The sequence below is a fragment of the Mustela erminea genome, chromosome 4, assembly GCF_009829155.1.
Source record: "Mustela erminea isolate mMusErm1 chromosome 4, mMusErm1.Pri, whole genome shotgun sequence".
In the NCBI taxonomy this organism is placed as follows: Eukaryota; Metazoa; Chordata; class Mammalia; order Carnivora; family Mustelidae; genus Mustela; species Mustela erminea.
Window position 1 is genome coordinate 121,939,938 of NC_045617.1, and position 23,672 is coordinate 121,963,609.

The 23,672-nt window shown below is 51.4% G+C and overlaps 2 protein-coding genes and 1 long non-coding RNA gene across 5 annotated transcripts; all 3 read left to right on the top strand.

Annotated features, from left to right (window-relative positions):
- The first annotated feature begins 176 nt into the window (after positions 1-176).
- SLC44A4 (solute carrier family 44 member 4) lies at positions 177-14,196 on the top strand. Of its 3 annotated transcripts, none has more exons than XM_032340821.1 (21): positions 177-267; positions 2,177-2,225; positions 2,758-2,831; positions 2,960-3,038; positions 4,446-4,545; positions 4,626-4,751; positions 4,916-4,976; positions 6,274-6,361; positions 6,445-6,531; positions 6,791-7,026; positions 7,135-7,234; positions 8,087-8,179; positions 8,445-8,547; positions 11,473-11,726; positions 11,809-11,903; positions 11,983-12,086; positions 12,198-12,271; positions 12,505-12,575; positions 12,684-12,778; positions 12,851-12,935; positions 13,820-14,196. In XM_032340821.1, the coding sequence occupies exons 1-21, from the start codon at positions 234-236 to the stop codon at positions 13,942-13,944; spliced, it is 2,133 nt and encodes a 710-aa protein (XP_032196712.1). In that variant the 5' UTR covers positions 177-233; the 3' UTR covers positions 13,945-14,196. The 3 variants fall into 3 exon arrangements, with proteins under 3 accessions (XP_032196712.1, XP_032196713.1, XP_032196714.1); XM_032340822.1 differs by having other exon boundaries at positions 6,448-6,531; XM_032340823.1 differs by lacking the exons at positions 12,505-12,575; positions 13,820-14,196.
- A 215-nt stretch (positions 14,197-14,411) lies between these two features.
- On the top strand, positions 14,412-18,460 carry NEU1 (neuraminidase 1). Its single transcript, XM_032340824.1, has 6 exons — positions 14,412-14,664; positions 15,131-15,323; positions 16,194-16,456; positions 17,029-17,211; positions 17,388-17,610; positions 17,714-18,460. The coding sequence occupies exons 1-6, from the start codon at positions 14,506-14,508 to the stop codon at positions 17,938-17,940; spliced, it is 1,248 nt and encodes a 415-aa protein (XP_032196715.1). The 5' UTR covers positions 14,412-14,505; the 3' UTR covers positions 17,941-18,460.
- A 3,750-nt stretch (positions 18,461-22,210) lies between these two features.
- LOC116589007 lies at positions 22,211-23,313 on the top strand. Its single transcript, XR_004285140.1, has 2 exons — positions 22,211-22,553; positions 22,870-23,313. It is a non-coding gene; the product is annotated as an uncharacterized LOC116589007 (long non-coding RNA).
- Positions 23,314-23,672: the final 359 nt, after the last annotated feature.

Here is a 23,672-nt window from a genome sequence, read left to right on the forward strand (position 1 = left end):
AAGGATTTTCTTAAAGCGTGTCCTGGTTCACGGCGCCCGTGGCAAGCAGCCCTGATCCGGTCCCAGGATCAGCCTTCAGGCCTCCAGCAGGGCACTGCCCAGGCGGAGTTGAGAAAGGAACAGAGAGTGTCAGGACTACAGGCGGAGGTGGGGCTGTGACGTGTGGGAGGGCGGGCCGGGAGGCAGGTGAGTCGCTAGGTCTCCCTGGCTCCAATCACTCTGGAGACTGAACCATGGGGGGAAAACAGGACGGGGATGAGGCCTGTGGTGAGTCTCAGGGCAAGGCTGGGGCAGAGGCCTAGGACCCTGGGAGGGAGGGGAGGCCAGCCTGGCTGCTCTGGGGGAGCGAGGGCTGGGGCTGGCCCCACAGAGAGGAGCTAAGGGGAGCCCTCAGTCCCTGAAGGGAGGGCGTGGAAAGAGCTGATGAAAGGAAGTAGACTCTGGGTCCTGGGAGGAGGATTGGGTTCAGGGCTGAGCCCTTTGCCAGAGAGACTTTGGGGAGTAAAGCTGGGGTCTCCTTGAGGAGTTGAGGCTGGAATCTGGGTCCCTCGGGGCAGGGCCCTGGGCAGCAAACCTGAATGGAAGAAGGCAGGGTCAGGGTCCCAAGCACGAGGATGGGGTTCAGGGGCCAGGAGGGTCTATGTGCTGCAGAGCCTGTAAGGGGAGAGGCTGTGGTCTGGCCTCTGTCAGGAGGAAAAGCTGGGGTTTCCGTGAGGAAGAGGAGTTTCAGTCTGGACCCTGGGTCTCTGAGGGAAAATGGTGCTAGAGGTCTGCTTCTCAGAGTCTCTGTGAGCAGTGACAGCAGGAGTGCCATTTGTTTGGGGGTCTCAATGAGGCGTTTGGACTGTGGGCCTCTGTGGAGAGGGGGCTGGGGCCTGCCTCTGGGGTCTCTGTTAGGAGGGGAGACTTCTCAGGAGACCATGAGAGATAAGGGTAGTGGCTTCACAAGGGCTTCCTATGAAAGGTAAGGCAAGAGGGAGCAGGGATCCTATCTGCAGAATCTCCATGAGGACCCAGGGCTGGGAGCCCATCCCAGAGACCCCCTAGGGTTAGGGGTGGGGTGGTCTGAGATGGGAGGAAATTGGGACACCCGCTTCTGGGATCCCTGTGAGCGGTAAGGCCCGGGCCTGCCTGCAGGGGTCCCTTGAGGCTTGGAAGTCTGAGCTCCTGGTCTGAAGGGGAGGGAGGGCCCTCCCAGAGGCAAAGCTTGGGTTCCTAAGCAGACTAGGGGAAGGAGCAGAAGGCCTCTCAGTAGACTTCCTGGAACTGCTTTGGGTCAATCATTGATCTCATGTCTGAGAGCCATGGAGGGACAGAGTCCAGAACACCTAAGGAGAATGAATCGCACCCCTTCCCACACTTGCCCAACCCTCTGCCCTGCCTCCTCTGTGCCAACACAGGACCCTAGTGGCCTGGCCCCACCTCCTCCCTGTGTGTACTCAGGGAGGACCAGGAACAGGACATGGCCACAATCTAAACCAACCACAGTCTCAACCACCAGGCTCAGGTGTCACCCTGACTGCTCATCCAGAGACTGGCAGTGGCCTGGGGTCCCTTTGGGTGGGGGGCTTTACAGGGGCCCCTCCTTGGCCCAGTCCTGTCCTGCAGGAGTTCAAGCCTTTGGCTCCAGTTTCTTTCCCTGTGGTCTTGGGCAAGAGTGTGGAGGTAGGGCCTGGGGCAGCTGTGGGGAGGGCTGTGACTTCCCTGAGATGCTTAGATTGGTACCCACCCTAGCCTGGGTACAAGGAAAGGAGAGGGAAAAGGACTGGGGCGGGAGAGCCACTGAGGTGACTTCACTCAGAGTCCCACATCCTAGCTGGAGGGAGACACAGGACAAATGGGCCAGAAAGGGGGCAGGAGGCAAAAGCTATTTCCATGGCTGCCAGCCTTGAGGTGTGGACTGGAAACAACCTGTTAAGGCTCCCTTTTCCCCTTTCTCCAAAGAGAGTGAGTGGGCAGCAGTGAGGCTGCTGCCCAGGTCTTGATCCTACCTCTCCTGCTCTCCAGCTTCTCCCACGAGCCCTGCCCTTTCCATCTCCCCTGCATTCCTGAGGGCCAGGGTAGAGCCTGGGATAGGGTAGGATCACCCTGCAGGGAAGGAAGTGGGAGGGACAGGAGATGCGGAGAGACATCCCCTCAGGCCCTCACTCTCTCTACTCCTCCCTGTGCCCCTCAGGAAAACCAGCCAAATATGACCCCTCCTTTCGAGGTCCCATCAAGAACAGGTGAGTTCTGGGCACTTCCCGAGCTAGGGGGTGGGGGTCTGGATTTTGCATTGTATTTGCTGAAATATTGGTAAGAAGTTTATAAAAAAGAAAACTCCTGCCCCAGGAGAATGGTGCCCTTGGATGAACTCTTGTGTCTGGAGCGGGCACAAGGGGCCTTCGGGGTGCTGCTGCTGTTCTTTTCTTGACCTGGGAGCTGGCTACACGGGTATGTGCTCTTTGGGAAAATTCAGCCAGCTGGGCACTTAGGAGTTGTTTACTTTTCTGTGTCATGCTTCAGAAGTTCCCTCACCCAGAAAATGATAATTTTGTGTTTTTTGTCATGCCCCCCACACACCTTCCTGAGGACAAATGGAAGCAACTCCTTCTTATTTATTCCCTGTGAGAATTTGTTTTTGTGAGAAAAGGTTTTCTTAGAAAAATAAAATAAAACCTACCAAACCCATTCCCCAGCATCCCCCAACTCCAACCCAGGACTCCCCCAGACCAGCACCCCCACCCCATCCAACAGCTTCCCCCCCTTCTCCCCCAGGAGCTGCACAGACATCATCTGCTGTATCCTCTTCCTTGCCTTCATTCTGGGTTACATCGTGGTGGGGATCGTGGGTGAGTTTCCAGCAGGCGCGGTGCTGGGGCCCTGGCAGGTGGGGAAGGGCAGGGACCATCCCAGAAGCTGCTCTCCCCCCACCCCCAAATCCCACCCTCTGGTGATTCATCTCTCTGTCTGCTTTCAGCTTGGGTGTACGGAGACCCCCGGCAAGTCCTCTACCCCAGGAACTCTACCGGGGCCTACTGCGGGGTAGGGGCTAACAAGTGAGTACAATGGCAGGAAAAGGGCCAGACGGGGGACCCCTGAGTGGCTTAGTCGGTTAAGCGTCTGCTTTTTGCTCGGGTCGTGATCCTGGGGGTCCTGGGATTGAGTCCTTGCTCAGCAGGGAGCCTGAGCCTTCTTCCTCCTCTGCCTCCCATGTCCCCTGCTGTGCCCCCTCTCTCTCTCACAAATAAATAAATAAAATCTTTTACAAACCTGGGGCCCCTGGGTGGCTCAGTCGGTTAAGGGTCTGCCTTTGGCTCAGGTCGTGATTCCAGGGTCCTAGAATCAAGCCCTTGCATTGGGCTCCCTGCTCAGTGGAGAGCCTGTTTCTCTCCCACTGCCTGCCGCTCTGCTTACTTGTGCTCTCTCTATCTCTCTGTTAAATAAATAAATAAAATCTTTAAATAGATAGATAAATAAAAGAAGGGGATGCCCAGGTGGCTCAGTCGGTTAAGTGTCTGCCTTTGGCTCAGGTCATTATCTCAGGGTCCTGAGATGGACTCCTGCATCAGGCTCCTTGCTCAGCAGGGATCCTGCTCCTCCTTCTGCCTGGTGCTCCCCCTGCTTATTCTCTCTCCAACAAATAAATAAATGAAATCTTAATAAATAAATAAATAAATAAATAAACAAACAAACAAAAATTAGAGGGGAGGCCCACAGGAGGTAAAGTGGGCAGCAGGCAGAGAACAAGATCCCAACACTCCGGCTCCAGATCCTTTCTTCATTGCCCACAAGCCACAGCCTCCCAACTCGAGGCCACGTTGAGCAGGCTCCATCTCTGGGCAGTTGGCTTCTGATTCCCTCCAAAAATAGGAGGCAGGGCCATGGTTAAGTGAATGGGTTTTAAAGTTCAGAGTTTGGCAATTGATTCTCCAACTGAGCTAAGTTCTGGTCGTATGGCCTTGGGCAAGGTAGTCAACTTCTCTGAGCTTTGATCTTTTCTTCTGAAGTTCACGGGGGTGTCCCCGAACTGCCATCAGTTCCACCGGCAGGAAACTTTCAGTAAATAATAAAACCTTAACAATGACACGGGCGTTTACTAAGTTCCAGGCAGATGGTGTACTTTGCACACACAAACTCATTTAAACCCAATGAAGGTTCTATTACCTTACACCTGATGGAATTGAGGCAGTGGGCGGTTAAGTGACTTGCTCGAGGTCATAAAACTCAGCCATTTGGTAACAGTTTCGAGGCTCAATTACTCTGGGAAATCTTCCAAGTGCCTCCTGTATCTCCCCAGGAGAACTGAGCTTCCTAAGGCCAGGAGCTGAGAGTTATGGGTCAGGGTGTGGGCTTCACACACACTTTCACTGGGCCCACTGTATCCTCGAGGTACGGCCCTGGCATTCCTCTCCCCACACCTGACCGACCAAACCCTGATGCCCACGTTTCCTTCCCCTCCACAGAGATAAACCGTATCTTCTCTACTTCAACATCTTCAGCTGCATTCTGCCCACCAACATCATCACGGTCGCTGAGAACGGCCTGCAGTGTCCCACATCCCAGGTCAGAGCCCGGGACACCCCTCTACCCGGATTGCCCCCCGGGTGCGGGTACCAGCACCTCTGCATGCTCTCTGGCCTCAGGTGTGTGTGTCCTCCTGCCCCGAGGTCACATGGACGGTGGAAATCAGCCAGTTCTCACAGAATGTTGGGGAGGTCTTCTACACAGCAAACAGGAACTTCTGTCTGCCAGGGGTGCCTTGGGATATGGTGAGAGTTGCTGCAGTGTCATCGCTGTGGTCAAGGAGGAGTCATGTGGGTGGAGAGAGGGGCAGTTGGGTAGGTGACTATGGTCGTGATGGGGGTGGTGCGAGGGCTCCCTCTTTCATCCTGCTCTGTGTCTGCACCTTTGTATGTCCTCCCCCAACCCCCAGCCAGTGATCCAAAGCCTGCAGCAGGAGCTCTGCCCCAGTTTCCTCCTCCCTTCCGCTCCAGGTGAGAAGCTGTACTCCTTCCTCGGGCAGCATCTAGTCCTGTATTCTGCCTGCTCAAATGGGGAAGCCAGGCCCAGAGAGAGGAGTCAGGGAGCTTGTCGGGCCAAACTGGAATTAGCACTGGGTCTTCATTTTGCTCTCTGCCCCTTGACCCTACCATCTTGTGCACCGGCTGAGTGCCAGGCACCCAGGCGAGACCCAGGGCAGATGAAACTGCTCTGGGTTCAAGCTACATTTTAGATGCAGGGATCTGAGATGTTGGCAAAGACGCTGCATGAGCATCCCGTGGAAATGCAGCTGGGCAAATGCACCCACACACGTTAATATCAGTGCACTGGGCACAGACTGGGTGTCCAGCCAGACTCACAAGCAAACATGGCTGGGTGCTGAGATTGCCGCTGGCTTTTTAATTTTTTCTATATGTTCTTCTTTCCAATAGTCATAGTATTTTTAATAAGAAAAAATTTTAATTATAACGTGAGAAAGGATAACCAATTCTCAAAATAACTACAATAAAAAGATCTCAGGTGAATGCTCCAAACTCAGATCCAGATTCCAACACTTTCCAGCTGTGTGGTCTTGGGCCAATTACTCAACCTCTCTGAGCCTCGTTTCCCCATCTTTAGAATAGAAATACCAAAGCCAGCCTGCCTGGCAAAGTCATTGGGAAGGTGGAGATAAAGGGTTCTGTAGGCACATAATAGGCACTGCAGGAAATGGGGAAGGGGTGAGAAGGCTTCCCGGAGGAAGTGACCTGGAGATGCAGTTGAGCAGGGAGTAATGGAGGGGATTTCTGAAGGGAGAACCCTCAGAGAGAGGCTCAGGGAGAGCAGAGGTACAGAGGTGAGGCCAAAGTGGGCTGAGCTCAGATGGTGGAGCCTTGAAGCCTGGCCAGGGAGCATGGGCTCTCCAGGGCAGAGTTGCTGGAAGTATCTGAGCAGCCGAATGCTCTAATGCCCTGGAATGATGAGGCCTGGTCTCCCTGGCTCTCATGCAGAGGGTGGGTTGAAGGGTGGGTGGAGGCTGGAGTGTAAGAGGCCAGAGGAAATGCGGTCTCCACCTGGCAGCGGCAAGGATGGGAGGAAGGGGTCCTGAGAGATGGTGAAGGAAGCTGGACAGGGCTGTGCTGGCAGAAATTCCCTCTTGGCTGTGGAGTCAAGAGCAGCTGTCTGGGTGGGGGAGGGCAAAGCCCATCTGTCCTGCCTTCCCTAAGACCACTGGCGTGCTGGGTGGAGCCAGAAGTTTTCAAGGCAAAGCTCTGGGCACTCCCACCCAGTAGCCCTCTTCTCTCCCTCCAGCTCTGGGGCGTTGTCTTCCACTGTTGAACAGTACTCTACCTGAACTCCCAGGGATCTCCAGCAACACCTCCATCTCCCAGGGGATCAGGTGGGCCTCCTCTGCCCCCACACCCCTGTCCCATACCCCTTCCCCCCACAACAGCCCCATGTGACTCTCTGCACCTCCTCCAGCAGCGGTGTACTTGACAGCCTCAATGCCCGTGACATCACTGTGAAGATCTTCGAAGACGTTGCCCAGTCCTGGTATTGGATTCTTGTGTGAGTCACAGATTCCCCTACTCTCTCCTTCCCTGCTGCCCTCCCCCCTCCTCTGGCCCCTAGCCCAATGTCTGAAACAGAAATTTTGGACAGAGGGGGAGGAGCCAGAGCTCAGAACTGACCCCAAACCCAACAAGATCCATAAGAGAAAGGGGGTCTAACCTGGGGACACTGGGAGCTTGAGGCACTTAGGAGCCTCGGGAAGGGAGAAGACTTAGGGGACCAGGGAACACCCTCACCGACCCCACCCTGCCTACAGCGCCCTAGCTGTGGCTCTGGTCCTAAGCCTGCTGTTCATCCTGCTTCTGCGCCTGGTGGCCGGGCCCCTGGTGCTGGTGCTGATCCTCGGGATGCTGGGCGTGCTGGCCTACGGCATCTACCACTGCTGGGAGGAGTACCGTGTGCTGCGGGACAAGGGTGCCTCCATCACCCAGCTGGGCGTCACCACCAACCTCAGTGCCTACCGCAACGTTCAAGAGACCTGGCTGGCGGCCGGTGAGTGCCCTGCCCACTGCCGGACCGGCAGGCCAGCCTGGGGCTGCCCAGGGCCTCACCAAGCCCTGCCCCTAACCCCCGGCCGGTCTGCTCCCTGTCCACCCCCAGTGATCGTCCTGGCTGTGCTTGAAGGCACCCTGCTGCTGCTGCTGATCTTCCTGAGGCAGCGGATTCGCATCGCCATCGCCCTCCTGAAGGAGGCCAGCAAGTCAGCATCTACCTTGTGGGGGAGATGAGACAGAGGATGGGGGTGCAGGCGTGGAATGGCAGTGCTGGGAAGGTGGCAGGGAGCCCCGGAGGAGAAGGGCAGAGTTACACAGTGGTTAACACCTCTATGTGACTCAGTGACTCCAGTTTTCTGAGACTCAGTTTACCCATTTGTGAAATGGGGACAATTTATTTTAAGATTTTATTTATTTATTTATTTGAGAGAGCATGAGCAGGAGGAGTGGTAGGTAGACAGAGAAGCAGACTCCCCACTGAGCAAGGAGCCCAATGCAGGACTCGATCTCAGGACTCCAGGATCATGACCTGAGCCGAAGGCAGACGCTTAACTGACCGAGCCATCCAGGGGCCCGTGGTGGGGGGTAGGGGTGGCAATAATAGTTCCTACTTTGTAGGGCTCTCATGAGGATTAAATGAGTTAGTGTCTTGTCAGCTTCCAGAACAGGAAGCAGGCTCTCCGTGAGGATCAGTCAGAATGGTAACTGCCGTTGTGGCAGTCGTGGTTGACATGAGAAATGGCAGAAGCCCAGGTTTTTCCCACCCAGGACCTACCTGCCAAATCCATCAGGAGACCATACTTTGAAGACTCTTTTCCTTATGCTCCCTAAAGCTGCCCCAGGTGGCTTTTCTGTGATTCCAATTTCTTCTAAGGGTCCCTTGAGCTTGATTTATTCAATTCAGTTCATTCAGTGAGCACCTACTGTGTGCCCAGCCTGGGGGACAGAGGAGGTCCTGGCAATGACGGCAGTGGGAACCTTGCCAAGGTCAGCCCCAGGATGATGGGTGGGCTCTGGGGCCTGGGGCCATACTGAAGGACGCTCTTACCTTCCTACAGGGCTGTGGGGCAGATGATGTCTACCCTGTTCTACCCTCTGGTCACCTTTGTCCTCCTGCTCATCTGCATTGTCTACTGGGCCATGACTGCCCTGTATCCTTTGCCCACATGGCCTGGCCCTCCTAGGGCGTGGAAGGGGAAGGGGTTGTATTTACCTGTACAGTGCAATTGGAAGAATGTGCCCCTTCATCTGGGCAGACACAGGCCTGCCCCTGGACAGAGTTGAAAGACTGAACCCAGGCTGATTTCCCACCCTTTGTGCAGTGAACAACCTGTGCAAGAACCTGGGAAGGTGTCCCTGATGAGGGCCTGTGGAGACCCCCATGTGACTATGCCTTCTTCCTTGACTCCCCTCTGGGTACCTGGCCACATCGGGGCAACCCCAATATGTCCTCTGGGCACCCAATGCCAGCTTGCCCGGCTGTGAGAAAGTGCAGATGAATACATCATGCAACCCCATGGTGAGGGGATTTGGGGTAGAGATGGAGGGGGCGACAGCAGGGCTGAGGTGACCTCAGGGGCCAGCTAGTCCAAATCCCTCATTGCACAGCAGAGACTGAGGACCGGAGAGCAAAAGGAGGTCCCTCAAGATCCCACAACAGGCCCCCAGTAGAGCCAGGAAGGGAGCCAGCAGTGGACTCTGGATCCAGTGCTCCCCCTCAGCCACCCCTTACTCAGAGAAGGAAACTGAGGCTGGAGGCGACATGAAGCCCTGGGAAAGCTGGGTACTGGCACTTCCCACCCAGCCCTGCCTGGACTGGACATGCCTTTGCCAGGAGAACTGTTAGCCACTTCCGCCTCCAGTCTCAGTCCATTCATCTGTAAAATGGAGACAGTCGTAATACCTGTTCCTCAGGGTGGCTGAGAAGATTGAATGACATCAGGCACATAAAGTGCTTTGTACATGTCTGGCACCTGATAAGAGCTGATAACTGTAGATGGGTTTTGTTTAATTTTTTAAAAGCCTTTTTCCTAGCAGCATGGTGCCTTGGGCAAGAGGCGGGTGGGGGCGGTGGACGGAGAGAAGCCGCTTCCCTGCATTCTGCCCTGTGAGGTTTCCAGAAAGTGCAAGGGACTGTAGGGGGTTTGTTGTCCTCAGAGCTTTGCGGGGGGAAGCACCCCTTGGAAGCTGGGACCAGGGGCTTGCTCACAGGCATTAGGGCACTCTAAAGCAGGAAAAGGAGGGAGGGAGGGAGGTTTACATTTAGGGAGGACCCACCCTGTGCCAGGCACTAGGTATGCAAATCTCCAAACGACTTGGTTCTGGCTTCCAGCTCACTCAGGATCTAGCAGCAGAGACTAACACAAACACACAATTACAAAGTGGTAAGTGGTTTATTTTCAAATATCAAAAACACTTTCAGCGATTTCAGCAATTCTGAAGATTTTTGTCACATTTCCTGTAAAGGGTTTTTGTTTTTGTTTTTGTTTTTACTTTTGTGGGTTTTTTACTTTTTATTATGCAAATTTTCAAACTCACAGAAACCCTCAACTTCCCACTGTCCTTGTTTCATCCATCTCTACACCCCCAACCCCACAATTCTTTTTTTCTGGAGTTTTGTTTTTTTAATTAATTTATTTATTTTCTTTTTTGGAGTTTTTTAAGGTAAATTCTGGAAATAAGTGCCAGTTTACCCATAAACACATCAGGATGGATCTTAACATAAGGACTTTTTACTTTATTTATTTTATTTTATTTTTTTTAAGGAATCTCAACCCCCAACATGAGGCTCAGACTCACAACTCTGACATCAAGAGTCGCACGCTCTACCGATCGAGCCAGCCCGGTGCCCAGACACAAAAGGACTTTTAAAAGCATAACCAAATGGGCGCCTGGGTGGCTCAGCTGGTCAAGCGTCTGACTCTTTTTTTTTCTTTTTTTTAAGATTTTATTTATTTATTTGACAGAGAGAAATCACAAGTAGTTGGAGAGGCAGGCAGAGAGAGAGAGGAGGAAGCAGGCTCCCTGCCAAGCAGAGAGCCCCATGCGGCACTCGATCCCAGGACCCTGAGATCATGACCTGAGCCGAAGGCAGGGGCTTAACCCACTGAGCCACCCAGGCGCCCCAAGTGTCTGACTCTTGATTTCAGCTCAGATCATGTTCTCAGTGTGGTGACCTTAGGGTGGTGGGATTGAGGCCTGGGGCAGGCTCGCTGCTCAGGGAAGGGTCTGCTGCAGATTCTCTCTCCCTCTCCATCTGCCCCTCTCCCTGCTCACACTCTCTCTCTTTCTAAAAGTAAATCTTTTTAAAAAAATTTTTATGTTAGTCACCATACGTTACATCATTAGGTTTTTTTTTTTTTTTAAGATTTTATTTATTTATTTGACAGAGAGAGATCACAAATTTTTTTTTTAAAGATTTTATTTATTTATTTGACAGACAGAGATCGCAAGTAGGTAGAGAGGCAGGCAGAGAGAGAGAGAGAGGAGGAAGCAGGCTCCCTGCAGAGCAGAGAGCCCGATGTGGGGCTCGATCCCAGGACCCTGAGATCATGACCTGAGCCGAAGGCAGCGGCTTTAACCCACTGAGCCACCCAGGCGCCCAAGAGATCACAAATTTTTAAAAAATTTTTTATGTTAGTCACCATATAGTACATCATTAGGTTTTTTGGTTTTTTTTTTTTTAAGATTTTATTTATTCATTCGACAGAGAGAGGGTAGGCAGAGGGAGGGGGAAGCAAGGTCCCTGCTGAGCAGAGAGCTAGATGCGGGGCTTGATCCCATGACCCTGAGATCATGACCTGAGCTGAAAGCGGAGGCTTAACCCACTGAACCACCCAGGCGCCCCTATATCATTAGTTTTTGACATAATGTTCCAAGATTCATTGTTTGCTTGTAACACCCAGTGCCCCATGCAATCTGTATCCTCCCTAATACCCATCCCCAGGCTCACCCATCCTCCCGCCCTCCAAAAATAAATCTTAAAAAAATAAAAAATACACACAACCAAAAATAAATAAAGTAAATATAAAAATAAATAAAAAGCATAACCACTATACCATTATCACACCGAAGATTAACAAAAATTCCTTAATACCATCTAATACCCAGTCTGTTCATTTTTGCTAAAAAGCATTTTGGCTGACATTGCAGAGACTGTCTTAGAGGCTGTCTTAGAGTGCCAGGGAGAGAGCTAGGGGCTGATCACGCTGCCTTCACACCGTTAAGGCTTGGCCCTCGCAGCCTGGGAACTCTCCTGCCCATATAGAGATGGAAGGAAAACGAATTACTCTCACACACTAGGCAGTCTGAACCCAACTAGAACCTGACGAAGGATTTCCTGGAAGGCAATGGCTTCCCCAGCTCAGGGAGGTGACTACTTCCCTCCCTCTCCTTCGGGAGTGGCAGGAGTTGGCTGGGAATGACCCTCCTCTGTCACCACCAGTCCCAGCCCATGAACTCCTCGTGCCCGGGGCTGAGGTGCGTCTTCCAGAGCTACTCGTCCACCGGCCTGGTTCAGCGTTCTCTCTTCAACTTGCAAATCTACGGGATCCTGGGGCTATTCTGGACCCTCAACTGGGTGCTGGCCCTGGGCCAGTGTGTCCTGGCTGGCGCCTTTGCCTCCTTCTACTGGGCCTTCCAAAAGCCCCAGGACATCCCCACCTTTCCCCTGAGCTCTGCCTTCATCCGCACACTCCGGTAAGCCCGGGGCAGGGGACTGGAAAGTGTGAACCTGGGAGTCTCGGGGTCCTGGGGCTGCCTCTGACTCCCTCCTCTGCAGGTACCACACTGGGTCGCTGGCCTTCGGAGCCCTCATCCTGAGCCTTGTGCAGATAGCCCGAGTCATTCTGGAGTACATTGACAACAAACTGAGAGGTGAACAGCTGGCTCACCTCCCCTTGGGGAGGGGCTGCCAGGGAATAATGACCAAACATGAGCTCCCCCTTTCTTCTAGGAGCACAGAACCCCGTGGCCCGCTGCATCATGTGTTGCTTTAAGTGCTGCCTCTGGTGTCTGGAGAAGTTTATCAAGTTCCTAAACCGCAACGCCTACATCATGGTGAGCCCCAGGGAATGAGCAGCCCCTTGTTCTGGGGTCCCTTGGCTCAGGCCCCGGCCCTGGCCCAGGTGAGCTCCACACAGGTGACTCTGACCTTTCCACCCCACTCAGATCGCCATCTATGGGAAGAATTTCTGTGTCTCCGCCAAAAATGCCTTCATGCTGCTCATGCGGAACATTGTCAGGTCAGGCTCTCCGCTCTCCCTGGCCCCCTGCCACGATCTCCCAGCCCAGGCTGGCTTCGTGAGCATGCTGGGTGGGCTCAGAAGGGTCTCGAGCTTGGTTAAATGTTCTGCTGCCTTCGTCCTGAAGCACAAATGATTTTCATTTGACATCTGTCACAGCAACTTATATAGCCAATCCGGTTCCTAGCGCTACCAGGGCACTCAAGCCTGACCCACCCCAACTTCCCATACAGGGTGGTCATTCTGGATAAAGTCACAGACTTGCTGCTGCTCTTTGGGAAGCTGCTGGTGGTTGGGGGTGTCGGTAAGAGCTGGGGCTGGGAGTTAACGGGGACAGAGGGCCAGGGCACAGGGCAGCCAAAGAGGTGACCCCAAAGGAGTGACGACACTGACCTCCAGACCTCTCCCACAGGGGTCCTGTCCTTCTTTTTCTTCACCGGTCGCATCCGGGGCCTGGGTAGAGACTTTGAGAACCCCTCCCTCAACTATTACTGGCTGCCCATCATGGTGAGTGACTCCCCGGCTCTGCCTTACAGTCCAACCCCCCAAACGAAATCTAACGCTCCCTGGATCTTCCAGATCTCCATCCTGGGGGCCTATGTCATTGCCAGTGGCTTCTTCAGCGTTTTTGGCATGTGTGTGGACACGCTCTTCCTCTGTTTCTGTGAGTAACACTCCCTCCCACCTCCCCCAGATGTCAAGGTACCAGATTGTTTAGGATTTTTTTGGAGACTTGGGACTTCTAGAAACAGCAACTTTGGGAGTTAAAGGAGCCAAAGTCAGAGGAAGCCTCTTCGGCCATCCTTAAGCCAGGGGCTTGCAGAAAAGCGAAAGTGAGCTGTGGGGCTGGCAGAGTCTCCCAAGAAAGAGCATTCCAGGGCAGAGGCCTCTGGTGTCTTTCCCCAGAAAATCAAAGGTAGACCTTCACCACAGGAAGACTTCCCAGCAGGTGGCTGTAGTGAGTGCGGATTTTCTCACCCTCCTAGGACCATTGAACAACCCCATTTCTTCAGATAAATAGAGTATTGTAAACCTATTCTCTCTTCCTTAGGATTTTCTTAACATTTTCTTTTCCTTGGCTTATTTTATTTAAGAACAGTATACTGTACATATACAAAATGTGCTGATCGACCTTTTATGTTATCAGTAAGGCTTTCGGTCAACAGTAGGCTATTAAATTGGGGGGAATCAAAAGTAATAGGCGGATTGTTGATTGCGTGGGGGTCAGCGCCGCTAATCCCTGTGTCGTTCAGGAGTCAATTCTACATCCATTCAGGGTTTAGTACGCACTACAGTCTGCAGTACGCGGCTGACCTGCATTTTTTCTGTTAAGCCCAAGCACGCTATGAAATAATAGTATTACTGACCTCACGTCACCCCGGGGAAACTGAGATTACATAACCTACCCAATAGGTTACCAAAACTGCCCCAAAAGAACAGCGCATGTTGGTGCAGCATGAACCCATGCGGCTAGTTTCCTCGTCCCCCATCTTCCCGGGGACTGGGGGGCCCTTGGGGTCCACTCTAACGGTCTATGTTGCGGCTCAGTGGAAGACCTGGAGAGGAACGACGGCTCCCCGGACCGGCCCTACTACATGCCCACATCCCTTCTGAAGATACTAGGCAAGAAGAACGAGGCATTCCCCGGGGACAAGAAGAAGAAAAATAAGTGAGAGACGCGGCCCCGATCAGGGCTGCTCCCCTCCTGTACAGCCTCCCAGCATCACCCCGCCTTCCAGATCTTGATTTTGTAGTTCAAAACAAATTATTAAATGTTGATGTTTTGTTTTCTCAAGAAGTCCGGGACTTTTAATTAATTCCCTCCACGACAACGTGCAGCTTTTTTTCCGCCGCCTGGCTCTTTAAAGTAGACCCCGCCCCTAAACCCGCCCCTGGGGCCATGGCCAATCAAAAGATTCCTGCCGAGTGATGCTGACCCTTCTTCATCCCAGCCAATAAGCTTCTAGTCCGGGTCACAAGCTCCGAGGCTTCAAAAGGAGCCAATTGGAAGGTCCAGCTCCAAGGCGCCGAAGGGTCATGTGAGGAGTCTGGAGTGTGTGAGGGCCAATTAGAGTCGCGGAAGTGCGGCAGGTGGCTGGACTCGGGGCGGGTTAGGGGAGTTGCGGGTGAGGGGGGCGGTAGTAGCTGGCGTTTAAAGGGCCGGGTCAGCTGACAGACTCCGGCCCGCGTCTAACCCTGAGGGCGGGGGTCCCGGCGGCCCGGGAAGAGATAGGATGGCGGGCGGACCCGGCGCAGTGCTCCCGGGCCGACCCGGGGGACCGCAGATGCCGGGGTTCTGGGGAGGCTGTAGAGTTTGGGTATTTGCCGCGATCTTTCTGCTGCTGTTATCTCTGGCAGAATTTGGGGCTGGGATAAGGAAAGACTTCAGTCTGGTGAGTCTCCCCTCGTATATCCCCATCCCTGACCCACGCAGGTCGTCTGTGCCCAGCGTCCCCCGGGCCGCGGGCTGCTGAGATCCCATCCTGCGAGGGACTTTCTCGCCGTTCTCAGACCCCGTTCCCTCCATGCGCTCCCAACCCCTCTCCCTCCCGGGGCCCTTGTCCTCCTGCCCTCCTGTACTCCGAGTCTCCTCTTCATTCACGCTCGTTCCCCTTTGGAGGTCCCCCACCCCCGCGTTGCCAGAAGGCGCCTTCTCCCCTCTTAGCCCTTCCCCGGCTCCGAGGCCCCAGCTTTGCTCCAAACTCTCCTCCGGTTCCCCTTCCTCATTCTGCCCCCCATCCACACTCTGATCCCCAACATCGCTTTCCCAGGGAAACTCAACTCGGAGCCTCTGTTCATCCGTCCTAAAACCCGAAGTCGAGTTTGTCCGTTGAAACTCCCTTCCTTCTCCGTTCACAGGTTCAGCCGCTGGTGACCATGGAGCAGCTGCTGTGGGTGAGCGGGAAGCAGATCGGTTCTGTGCACACCTTCCGAATCCCGCTCATCACAACCACTCCTCAAGGGACTCTCCTTGCCTTCGCCGAGGCCAGGAAAATGTCCACATCGGATGAGGGGGCCAAGTTCATTGCTCTTCGGAGATCCACTGACCAGGGTATAAAGATGCCTAGATGACAACGGCTGGTGTTAGGTTGCATGGGTGTGGAGCCTGACCTTCCCAAGGCCCCTGAGAATAGTATAGGACCATTGGGAGAGCTGGAGGCCTGGGTTCCCTGAAGGGTAGAGGGAACTTTATGAGGGAAGCTGTCCAGAGCAGTGTTCTAGAAATTGTGATCATCTAGGAGTTGAACATTCAAACATTTATTGGGCACTTGCTATATACTGGGCCCTGTTCTAGATTCTGTGATTATGGTTGTGAAACATAATAAATAAGTAAATTTATTTTTTTGTGTTGGAAAGTGATAAATATAATGGAGAAAAATAAAACGGGCTGCAATTTTTTTTTAAGATTTTATGTATTTATTTGAGAGATATCTAGAGTGAGAGAGCACAAAGCAGGGGGAGTGGCAGAGATAGCAGCAGAGGGAGAGACAGAGGGAGAGATCAGATCCTGCTGAGCGATCCTGATGCAGATCCCCAGAATCCTGGGATCATGACCTGAGTCAAAGGCAGACACTTAACTGACTAAGCTACCCAGGCACCCCTGGTTGCAGTTTTAAACAGGTGACTTTTGAGTAAAGGAGGTGAGAGTTACCTGAAGAAGAATGTACCAGGCAGATATCACAAGCCTGTTCAGAGGCCTCCAGGAGAGAAGTATTCGAGGAATGGGAAGGAGCTTGGGGGACATGATGGAGCGAGCAAGGGTAGAATAGATAAGGTCAGAGAGGGGAGGTGGGGCAGTCTTGTAGGGCCCTGGGACCACTCTGGGGCCTTGGGTCCTTATCAAGAGCTGGAAATTGACAGGGAGTGGTAGAAAGGGCACCTTCAGAGTGCTCACCCTGGATTACCTCTCCTTTCTCTTCAGGCAGCACCTGGTCTCCAACAGCCTTCATTGTAGATGATGGGGAAACCCCAGATGGGCTGAACCTGGGGGCAGTGGTGAGCGATATAGAGACAGGAGTGGTGTTCCTTTTCTATTCCCTCTGCGCTCACAAGGCTGGCTGCCAGGTGGCCTCTACCATGCTGGTGTGGAGCAAAGATGACGGTGTTTCCTGGAGCCCTCCCCGAAATCTTTCACTGGACATTGGCACCGAGATGTTTGCCCCTGGGCCAGGCTCCGGCATCCAGGTCTCTGTTCCGAGATGGGTGGAGGGGGCTGCCTTTTGAGGAGTCTGCCCGCAGTTGGGCTTCTTCCCTGGGGAGAAGGTCTTGTGAAGTCAGGTTTCCCCTTAGTTTGGGATTCCTTGGAAGAAAGGGACATCCTGGGAGAAACTCCCTCCCAAGGGAAGATGGGACTTTGCCATTGCTTTCCCATTTGGGGGTTGTCAACAGGGCTGTGCAGAATGGAAAAAGGCACCGCTTCCTTTGAGCAGATGTAAGCCTGTGCTATGGTGTACAGCTTGTGAATGAGCACCAAGCATAGCTTCAAGCTTCCATGCACCCCTGTGGCTAGAACCCCTTGTCTTGTGCACAACCTGTCCTCCAGTGTATACCCTAGATGTCTCAAAGGAGCTTATTCTTTGAAGGAGCTCAATTCAGGCCATGGGTGTTTATGGAATCTTCCCGGGACCCTCAGTAGCCAGGATGGAACTGAAGGGGACCAGATGTGTTCCCACACTTGGGGGGTGATGGGTTCCCCTTCCCTGCCTGTGAGCCCCTTCAGTGTCTCCCTCGGTGATACCCAGCTTCCTTTCCCACAGAAACAGCGGGAGCCGCGGAAGGGCCGCCTCATCGTGTGTGGCCATGGAACGCTGGAGCGGGATGGGGTCTTCTGCCTCCTCAGTGATGATCATGGTGCCTCCTGGCGCTATGGCAGTGGGGTCAGTGGCATCCCCTATGGCCAGCCCAAGCGGGAGAACGATTTCAACCCTGATGAGTGCCAGGTCAGAAGTCCATGGGCTGCTCCCCACCCACCCCCTGTTTTGCCCCCTCCAAAGCACCATTTCCCTCAGGATCTGGCGGCTCAGCTCTGTGCCACCCGGCCTGCTTCCTCAGGGACAAGGGTCCTTTGCCCTGCCCCCTCCCTGGGTCTTGCTGAAGCCCTATTCTCTCTTGTTAGCCCTATGAGCTCCCAGATGGCTCAGTCGTCATCAACGCCCGAAACCAGAACAACTACCACTGCCACTGTCGAATTGTCCTCCGCAGCTATGATGCCTGTGACACAATACGGCCCCGTGATGTAACCTTCGACCCTGAGCTCGTGGACCCTGTGGTGGCTGCAGGCGCTGTAGCCACCAGCTCTGGCATCATCTTCTTCTCCAATCCAGCCCATCCCGAGTTTCGTGAGTATCTCTTGGATGGGGCCAGTGGTGGGGGGGAGCCCCTGTTACCTAGAGAAGGGGCACCCAGAGCCCCTCCCTTCCCTGACCCTCGTGCCCTCCACAGGGGTGAACCTGACGCTGCGCTGGAGCTTCAGCAATGGTACCTCGTGGCGGAAAGAGACGGTCCAGCTGTGGCCAGGCCCCAGTGGCTACTCCTCACTGGCAGCCCTAGAAGGCAGCATGGGCGGGAAGGACGAGGCCCCCCAGCTCTATGTCCTGTATGAGAAAGGCCGGAACCAGTACACAGAGAGCATCTCCCTGGCCAAAGTCAGCGTCTATGGGACACTCTGACCTGTACGCCTGCCACAGGAGAAGAGGGCCTTGGACTTAGCCTTCGGGACTGTGGGTCCATAGGGGGTTTGCTAGAGTTGCCTAAAAAACAGTTCCACCTTCCTTTAGACTCTAGCCTTTTGCAAAACCAAGTTCTCTTTGACAAGGAGATTATTCTGTTAGGACTGCAAGCCTGGCTTCTTCCACACAGGAAGTCCTGCCCTCACTTGAGAGCACTTGTTTCCACATCATTGCTGGGTTTGGCCCACTACGGCTTCTGCCTTCCTGGGGCGATGATTGGTCCTTTTCTTAGGCAGGGCTAGGCAGGCCTGTAGAATTGAATAAATGCGAACTCAGGGAATTGGGGAAGGCTGAGCTTCCTCTTTGAGGTAAGATGCTGGCTATGGAGCAGGTTGGTAAAAGTTCGAGAAGGGCAAAATTTGGATTCAGGGTAAAGAACTATGTGTACCACGCACCTTGAATATTTATAAGTCAATATTTGTAACTTAACGTTTTTAATGAAGGAGAATGAGCATTTGTAGAGTCTTTGTGGTTCTGTCCGTGCGTATCTTCGTGTCCACTTGAAAGAGGCTGGGGATGAGCTTTGGGGAGGAAGCTGGTGTGCTTATTGCCCGTGGAAATCAGATTTTGGCAGATTAAATCCTTTCCCTTTCACATTCTTCTTTCTCACAGGAAAACAGATTCACCTCCACAGGTGTAATGAGGAGTAGCAGGGAGATATTTAAAAATCTGCCCTGTTTTATATTGCTAAGGTGGAATCCTCTGTGAGGCAGGTGTGTGACATGCAGATGGGAAGGCTCTCGCAGGCCAGCGTGGCAGAGGAATAAGCACGGTGAGGAATGATGTGAGAAAATAGCACCATCCTCAGGCAGATGCTGTGAAGAGAATGGGCAGCTACAGATGAGTGGGAGAGCCATAGCTTTCCTCCATATGGAAAGAAAATAATGATGCCTAGAGGAGGTGGTAAGAATGTTAATGACTAAGGAGTAAGGGTCACATTCAATTAGAGTTAAAGGTTCATTTTACTTTGAACTTGCTTCTCTAATTACCCTAACATCTAAGAAACATTAGAATAATTCATTCCTTCAGAAAAAAATGAAATTACTGTATGTGAGGATATGGTACAATTTTACTGTTTTTGATCCAGAATTTGTCATCTGATCCAGAATTTGTAATGTAATACTTTAATTTTTCTCACTTACAGACATTTTTAAAAGCACAAAGTTAGAGAAAATATCTTAACGAACCCCATGTACACTCCACATGTCCAACAGTTGCTTCCTGTAATTCTTTTTTCTTTTCCTTTTCTTGGTTGAAATACTTTGAGGCAAATCCCAGACTTTGTGACATTCAACCCTACATTCTTAAGTATGCATCTCATTTTTTAAAAATGGAACATTTTATTATATGACCATAACACTGTTGCACACCCAAAACATTAACAATAACTCTATATCATCTAATATCCATCTAGTCAATGTGTAAATTTCATCAAATGTGTCAGCAATGTCTTATTTATGGTTTTGTTCAAATGAGGATCCAAAGAAAACCTACACATTTCATTTTGATGTCTCTTTTTTTTTTTTAAGATTTTATTTATTTATTTGACAGAGAGAGAGAGAGATCACAAGTAGGCAGAGAGGCAGGCAGAGAGAGGAGGAAGCAGGCTCACCGCTGAGCAGAGAGCCCGATGTGGGGCTCGATCCCAGGACCTTGAGATCATGACCCAAGCCAAAGGCAGAGGCTTAACCCACTGAGCCACCCAGGTGCCCCTCATTTTGATGTCTCTTAAATCTAGATTAATCTGCCTGCCCCCACCCTTTCTTTTTCTTGATACCACCTATGCAGAAATAGAGGCATTTGTCCTATAGAACCTTCTACTCTGATTTGTCAGTTTGTTCCTCAGACTGTCATTTAACTTCTTCCTCTATCCTTCACATTTCCGGTTATCAAACCTGAAGGTTCTGCTGCCAATTCCATTTGGGGGCGGGGGAGGGCTGTGCGATAGGACTCTCCCAGATGGTGTGGGCTTCCTACTGCACCACCTGGGGCAAGTACTGAGTAAAGCCGAGCTTGAGCTTGGCTTGTGGCCATGGCCCGACCCCTCCTTTGTAAGTTCCCCCATCAACCTTCCAACTGATAATTTCATCCACAGATGGGTTTTGCCTGAATCATTTTTGAGGGGTTGTTGAGATGCTAATTTTTTCTTTTAAAGATTTTATTTATTTGACAGACAGTGAGAGAGAGAACACACAAGCAGGGGGAGGGGCAGAGGGAGAAGCAGGCTCCTCACAGATCAGGAAACCTAATGCTGGGCTTGATCCCGGGACCCTGGGACCATGACCTGAGCCGAAGGCAGACACCTAATGACTGAGCCACCCAGGCACCCTGAAATGTCGATTTTTTAAAATTCTATTATTTCTACGCCGTTTATTACCTGAAATTCTTCAGTAAAAAAAAAAAGAGCTTTCCCTCATCAAAGCTGTTGGGTTACCCTGAAGCATGGATTATAGGGAAAGTCAGGGTAAATGCTTAACTTTCCCCCTTTTACTTGCTAGTTCTCGGAGTAAACTGATTAATGTAATACTTTGTCTTGGCCGGTAAACCACACTGTTACCAACCACACAGGGGACATATAGAGGAAGAATCTGGCTGGCAGAGGAGGCAGGGGGACATCTGAGGGAAGAAAGGAGAGAGAAACCCAGGCCCTAAGCAGTGGGGTGGGGGGGTTCTGCTTTTCTAATGCAGATCATAAGATAAGTATGATGCTGGAAGAATGGAGAGAGTGGTGTCTGCAGGGACATCTGCTGTCTAATACCACTAAAAATTGCACATCTGACAAGGTCTTGCTAACAGTGTTATTAGAAATACTGGGGGAGGGGTGCCTGGGTGGCTCAGTTGGATAAGAGTCCAACTTCTTGATCTTAGCTCAGGTCTTGATCTCAGGGTCATCTGTTTAAGCCCAGTGTGGAGCCTACTTTAAAAAAAATAAAAATTAGGGACGCCTGGGTGGCTCAGTTGGTTGGAGTCCCGGGATCGAGTCCCGCATCAGGCTCCCAGCTCCATGGGGAGTCTGCTTCGCTCTCTGACCTTCTCCTCACTCATGCTCTCTCTCACTCTCTCTCTCTCAAATAAATAAATAAAATCTTTAAAAAATAAAAATTAAAATTAAATTTTAAAAAGTACTGAGGAAAAAAGGAAATGATACCATGAATGTCTGACCCAAGAGCTACTTTCTCTGAAGTAGATGTGGCAGAAGTCTTGTGAAGAGTGACCTTGTTTCTTCTTAGCCAAGAATGGTCAGCTGAGAGAGGATCCTCCCCCAGGAGGGCGTGAGGCAGAGCCCTAGGCCCCATCCCTGGGTGAGGAGCAGAGGGGGAAAGAGAGGGAGAGAGAATCTGGAGCAGACTCCCCTCTAAGTCATGATCTTGGAGTCCTGGGATTGAGCCCCATGTTAGGCTCCCTGCTCAGCGGGTGGCCTGCTTCTCTCTCCCCCTCTGTTGCTCCCCCTGCTTGTGCTCTCTTGCTGTGTGTCAAATAAATAAATAAAATCTTTTTTTTTTAAGATTTTTTTATTTATTTGATAGAGATCACAAGTAGGCAGAGAAGAAGACAGAGAGAGAGGAAGGGAAGCAGGCTCCCTGCCAAGCAGAAAGCCCAATGTGGGGCTCAATCTCAGGACCATGGGATCATGACCTGAGCCAAAGGCAGAGGCTTTAACCCACTGAGCCACCCAGGTGCCCCATAAATAAAATCTTTTAAATAAAAGTTTAAAAACGATTAGGAGAGAAGATCTAAGACAAAAGTTTGCACTTGTTTTTGACCAAACAATCCTCACTCAAATTATCACAATGAAAGAGTAGTTTTTCCTTTCCTTATATTCTGGATGGAATATTTTTAAGAACACACTTTTAGTGTAACGTTTAGCTGGCAGAAAGGTAAGGGAAATCTTCAAAACCCATAAATAATAGAAAGTAAGAATGCAGAAAATGAAGTGGGCCTGGAGGCTCTGTTTGCCATGGGGACATCAGCCAATGCTCAGTGCTGAAATCAGGATTTCGGTGGATCTCAGATTAGCAGTCGGGAGATAAAGCCAAGGGCCTGAGGACTGAAAATTAAACAAGAAATTTCTTCCTGTCCCAACCCATCCCCAACAAAGCAGGACTGCACTTTGGGTGCATATTTTATTGTTTGTTTTTTTTTAATAATTTATTTGAGGGAGAGACAGAAAGCATGAGCAGGGAGAGGGGCAGAGGGAGACGGCGGGGCTTAGGTCTCCATCCCAGGATCCTGGAATCATCACTTGAGCCAAAAGGAGACACGCCCCTGAACCACTCAGGCACTCCTGGATGCATAATTTAAGAGAACACCAAAAAACTCAACAAGATAAATAATGTTTGAATGCAATATTTCTAAAAAAATCAAATTGGCCAACTATAACTCACAAGCTGGCTGCCTCTTTTTGTAAACAAAGTATCAAAGACCACATCTTCAGGGGATGAAGCCTCTGGCTTTGTTCTGGATCCAGGTCAGAGAAGTCTCTCTGGAAGACTTCCAACAGAAGTTCACACTCCTGTGGGATTGGGACCAGAAATCACATCCATGCCAACCCCGTGGGTATTTCGTCGGCCACAATTTTAAAAACAGAGATCAGAGGAAGACCAGTGTCTCAGCGTGTCTGGGTGTTAGCAAGGCATTTGATAAGGTCAAAGGGACCACAGGGAAGTTTCCCGGACCATTGTCTACAAAGAAGAGAGGGATCTCATTTGCCACTGTTGGAGACTTTTATACCAGCTCCGTACACACACAATACTGTAAATAAAGAGGGAAAAAGTGCATCATATATCCTGCCTTTGCGGTGGAAACAAGTCATTCAGGTTAGACAAAATACCAGTTGATGAAATGACTTATTTATTACTTCTTTTACAGCAGGATATCATCTAATATGTGGAGGAAGAATAATCAACTAGAAAATCATCATTTTGCAAACCTGAATGAACTAACTCAGGTGAAGGAGTCCCAAACATGGGGTGTTGGCATACTGATTATTTTGAGTTAAAGGCACTGGACAAACAGCAGGTGCAGAGGGTGGTCTGTCCTTCCTTTTTCTTCCTGAAAGCAGGAAATAAAGCTCCCCCGTGAAAGTGCCCTCGCTGTAGCCAGAGGAAGGAAGACATTCTCATTACCAAGGATGAGAGGCTGACAGACCGTGTTAAAACAATTCTGATTTCCTGTCACCTCCCTGCGGTTGAGTTGCTTTGTCACACAACTGCCTCTCTTTGTTCAACCCACCAGAAAAGCAAATAGGTTTCACCGTGTCCTTGGTTCTTTGTTTCCATATAAAGGCTCCAGTGTCATGGGAAACTTATATTATTAAATTTGTATGCTGCTTTTCTGTGTTATTGCCTTAATGTTTAAACGCAGCCAGGGACCCTACGAAGGTCAGGGAACACTTTCCTCCTCTACACAGGACAAAGATCAGAAATGGATGCTGAAACCATCAGGTGAAAGGTTGATGGGGAACAGAATATGCATTCAAGGTGCCAAAACTTGTCAACCACAAGCAGGGAAAGTACCTTGACAATGAAGAGATCTAGGGGCCACCACTTTCAACTGGGTGATCAAGCTAAGATCAAGATCTCTCTCTCTCTCTCAGTCTCTGACAAATAAGTAAATAAAATCTAAAAAAAAAAAAAAAAAAAAAAAGACACCCCCCGTGGCTCAGTTGGTTA

Bases quoted from the DNA above. Each gene is read 5' to 3' on its own strand.
- NEU1 (XM_032340824.1), top strand. From the start codon at position 14,506: ATGGCGGGCGGACCCGGCGCAGTGCTCCCGGGCCGACCCGGGGGACCG. The intron at 15,324-16,193 runs GTATAAAGATGC...CTTTCTCTTCAG, and splicing joins TCGGAGATCCACTGACCAGG to GCAGCACCTGGTCTCCAACA. The intron at 16,457-17,028 runs GTCTCTGTTCCG...CCTTTCCCACAG, and splicing joins GGCCAGGCTCCGGCATCCAG to AAACAGCGGGAGCCGCGGAA.
- SLC44A4 (XM_032340821.1), top strand. From the start codon at position 234: ATGGGGGGAAAACAGGACGGGGATGAGGCCTGTG. The intron at 7,027-7,134 runs GTGAGTGCCCTG...GTCCACCCCCAG, and splicing joins AGAGACCTGGCTGGCGGCCG to TGATCGTCCTGGCTGTGCTT. The intron at 11,904-11,982 runs GTGAACAGCTGG...CCTTTCTTCTAG, and splicing joins CATTGACAACAAACTGAGAG to GAGCACAGAACCCCGTGGCC.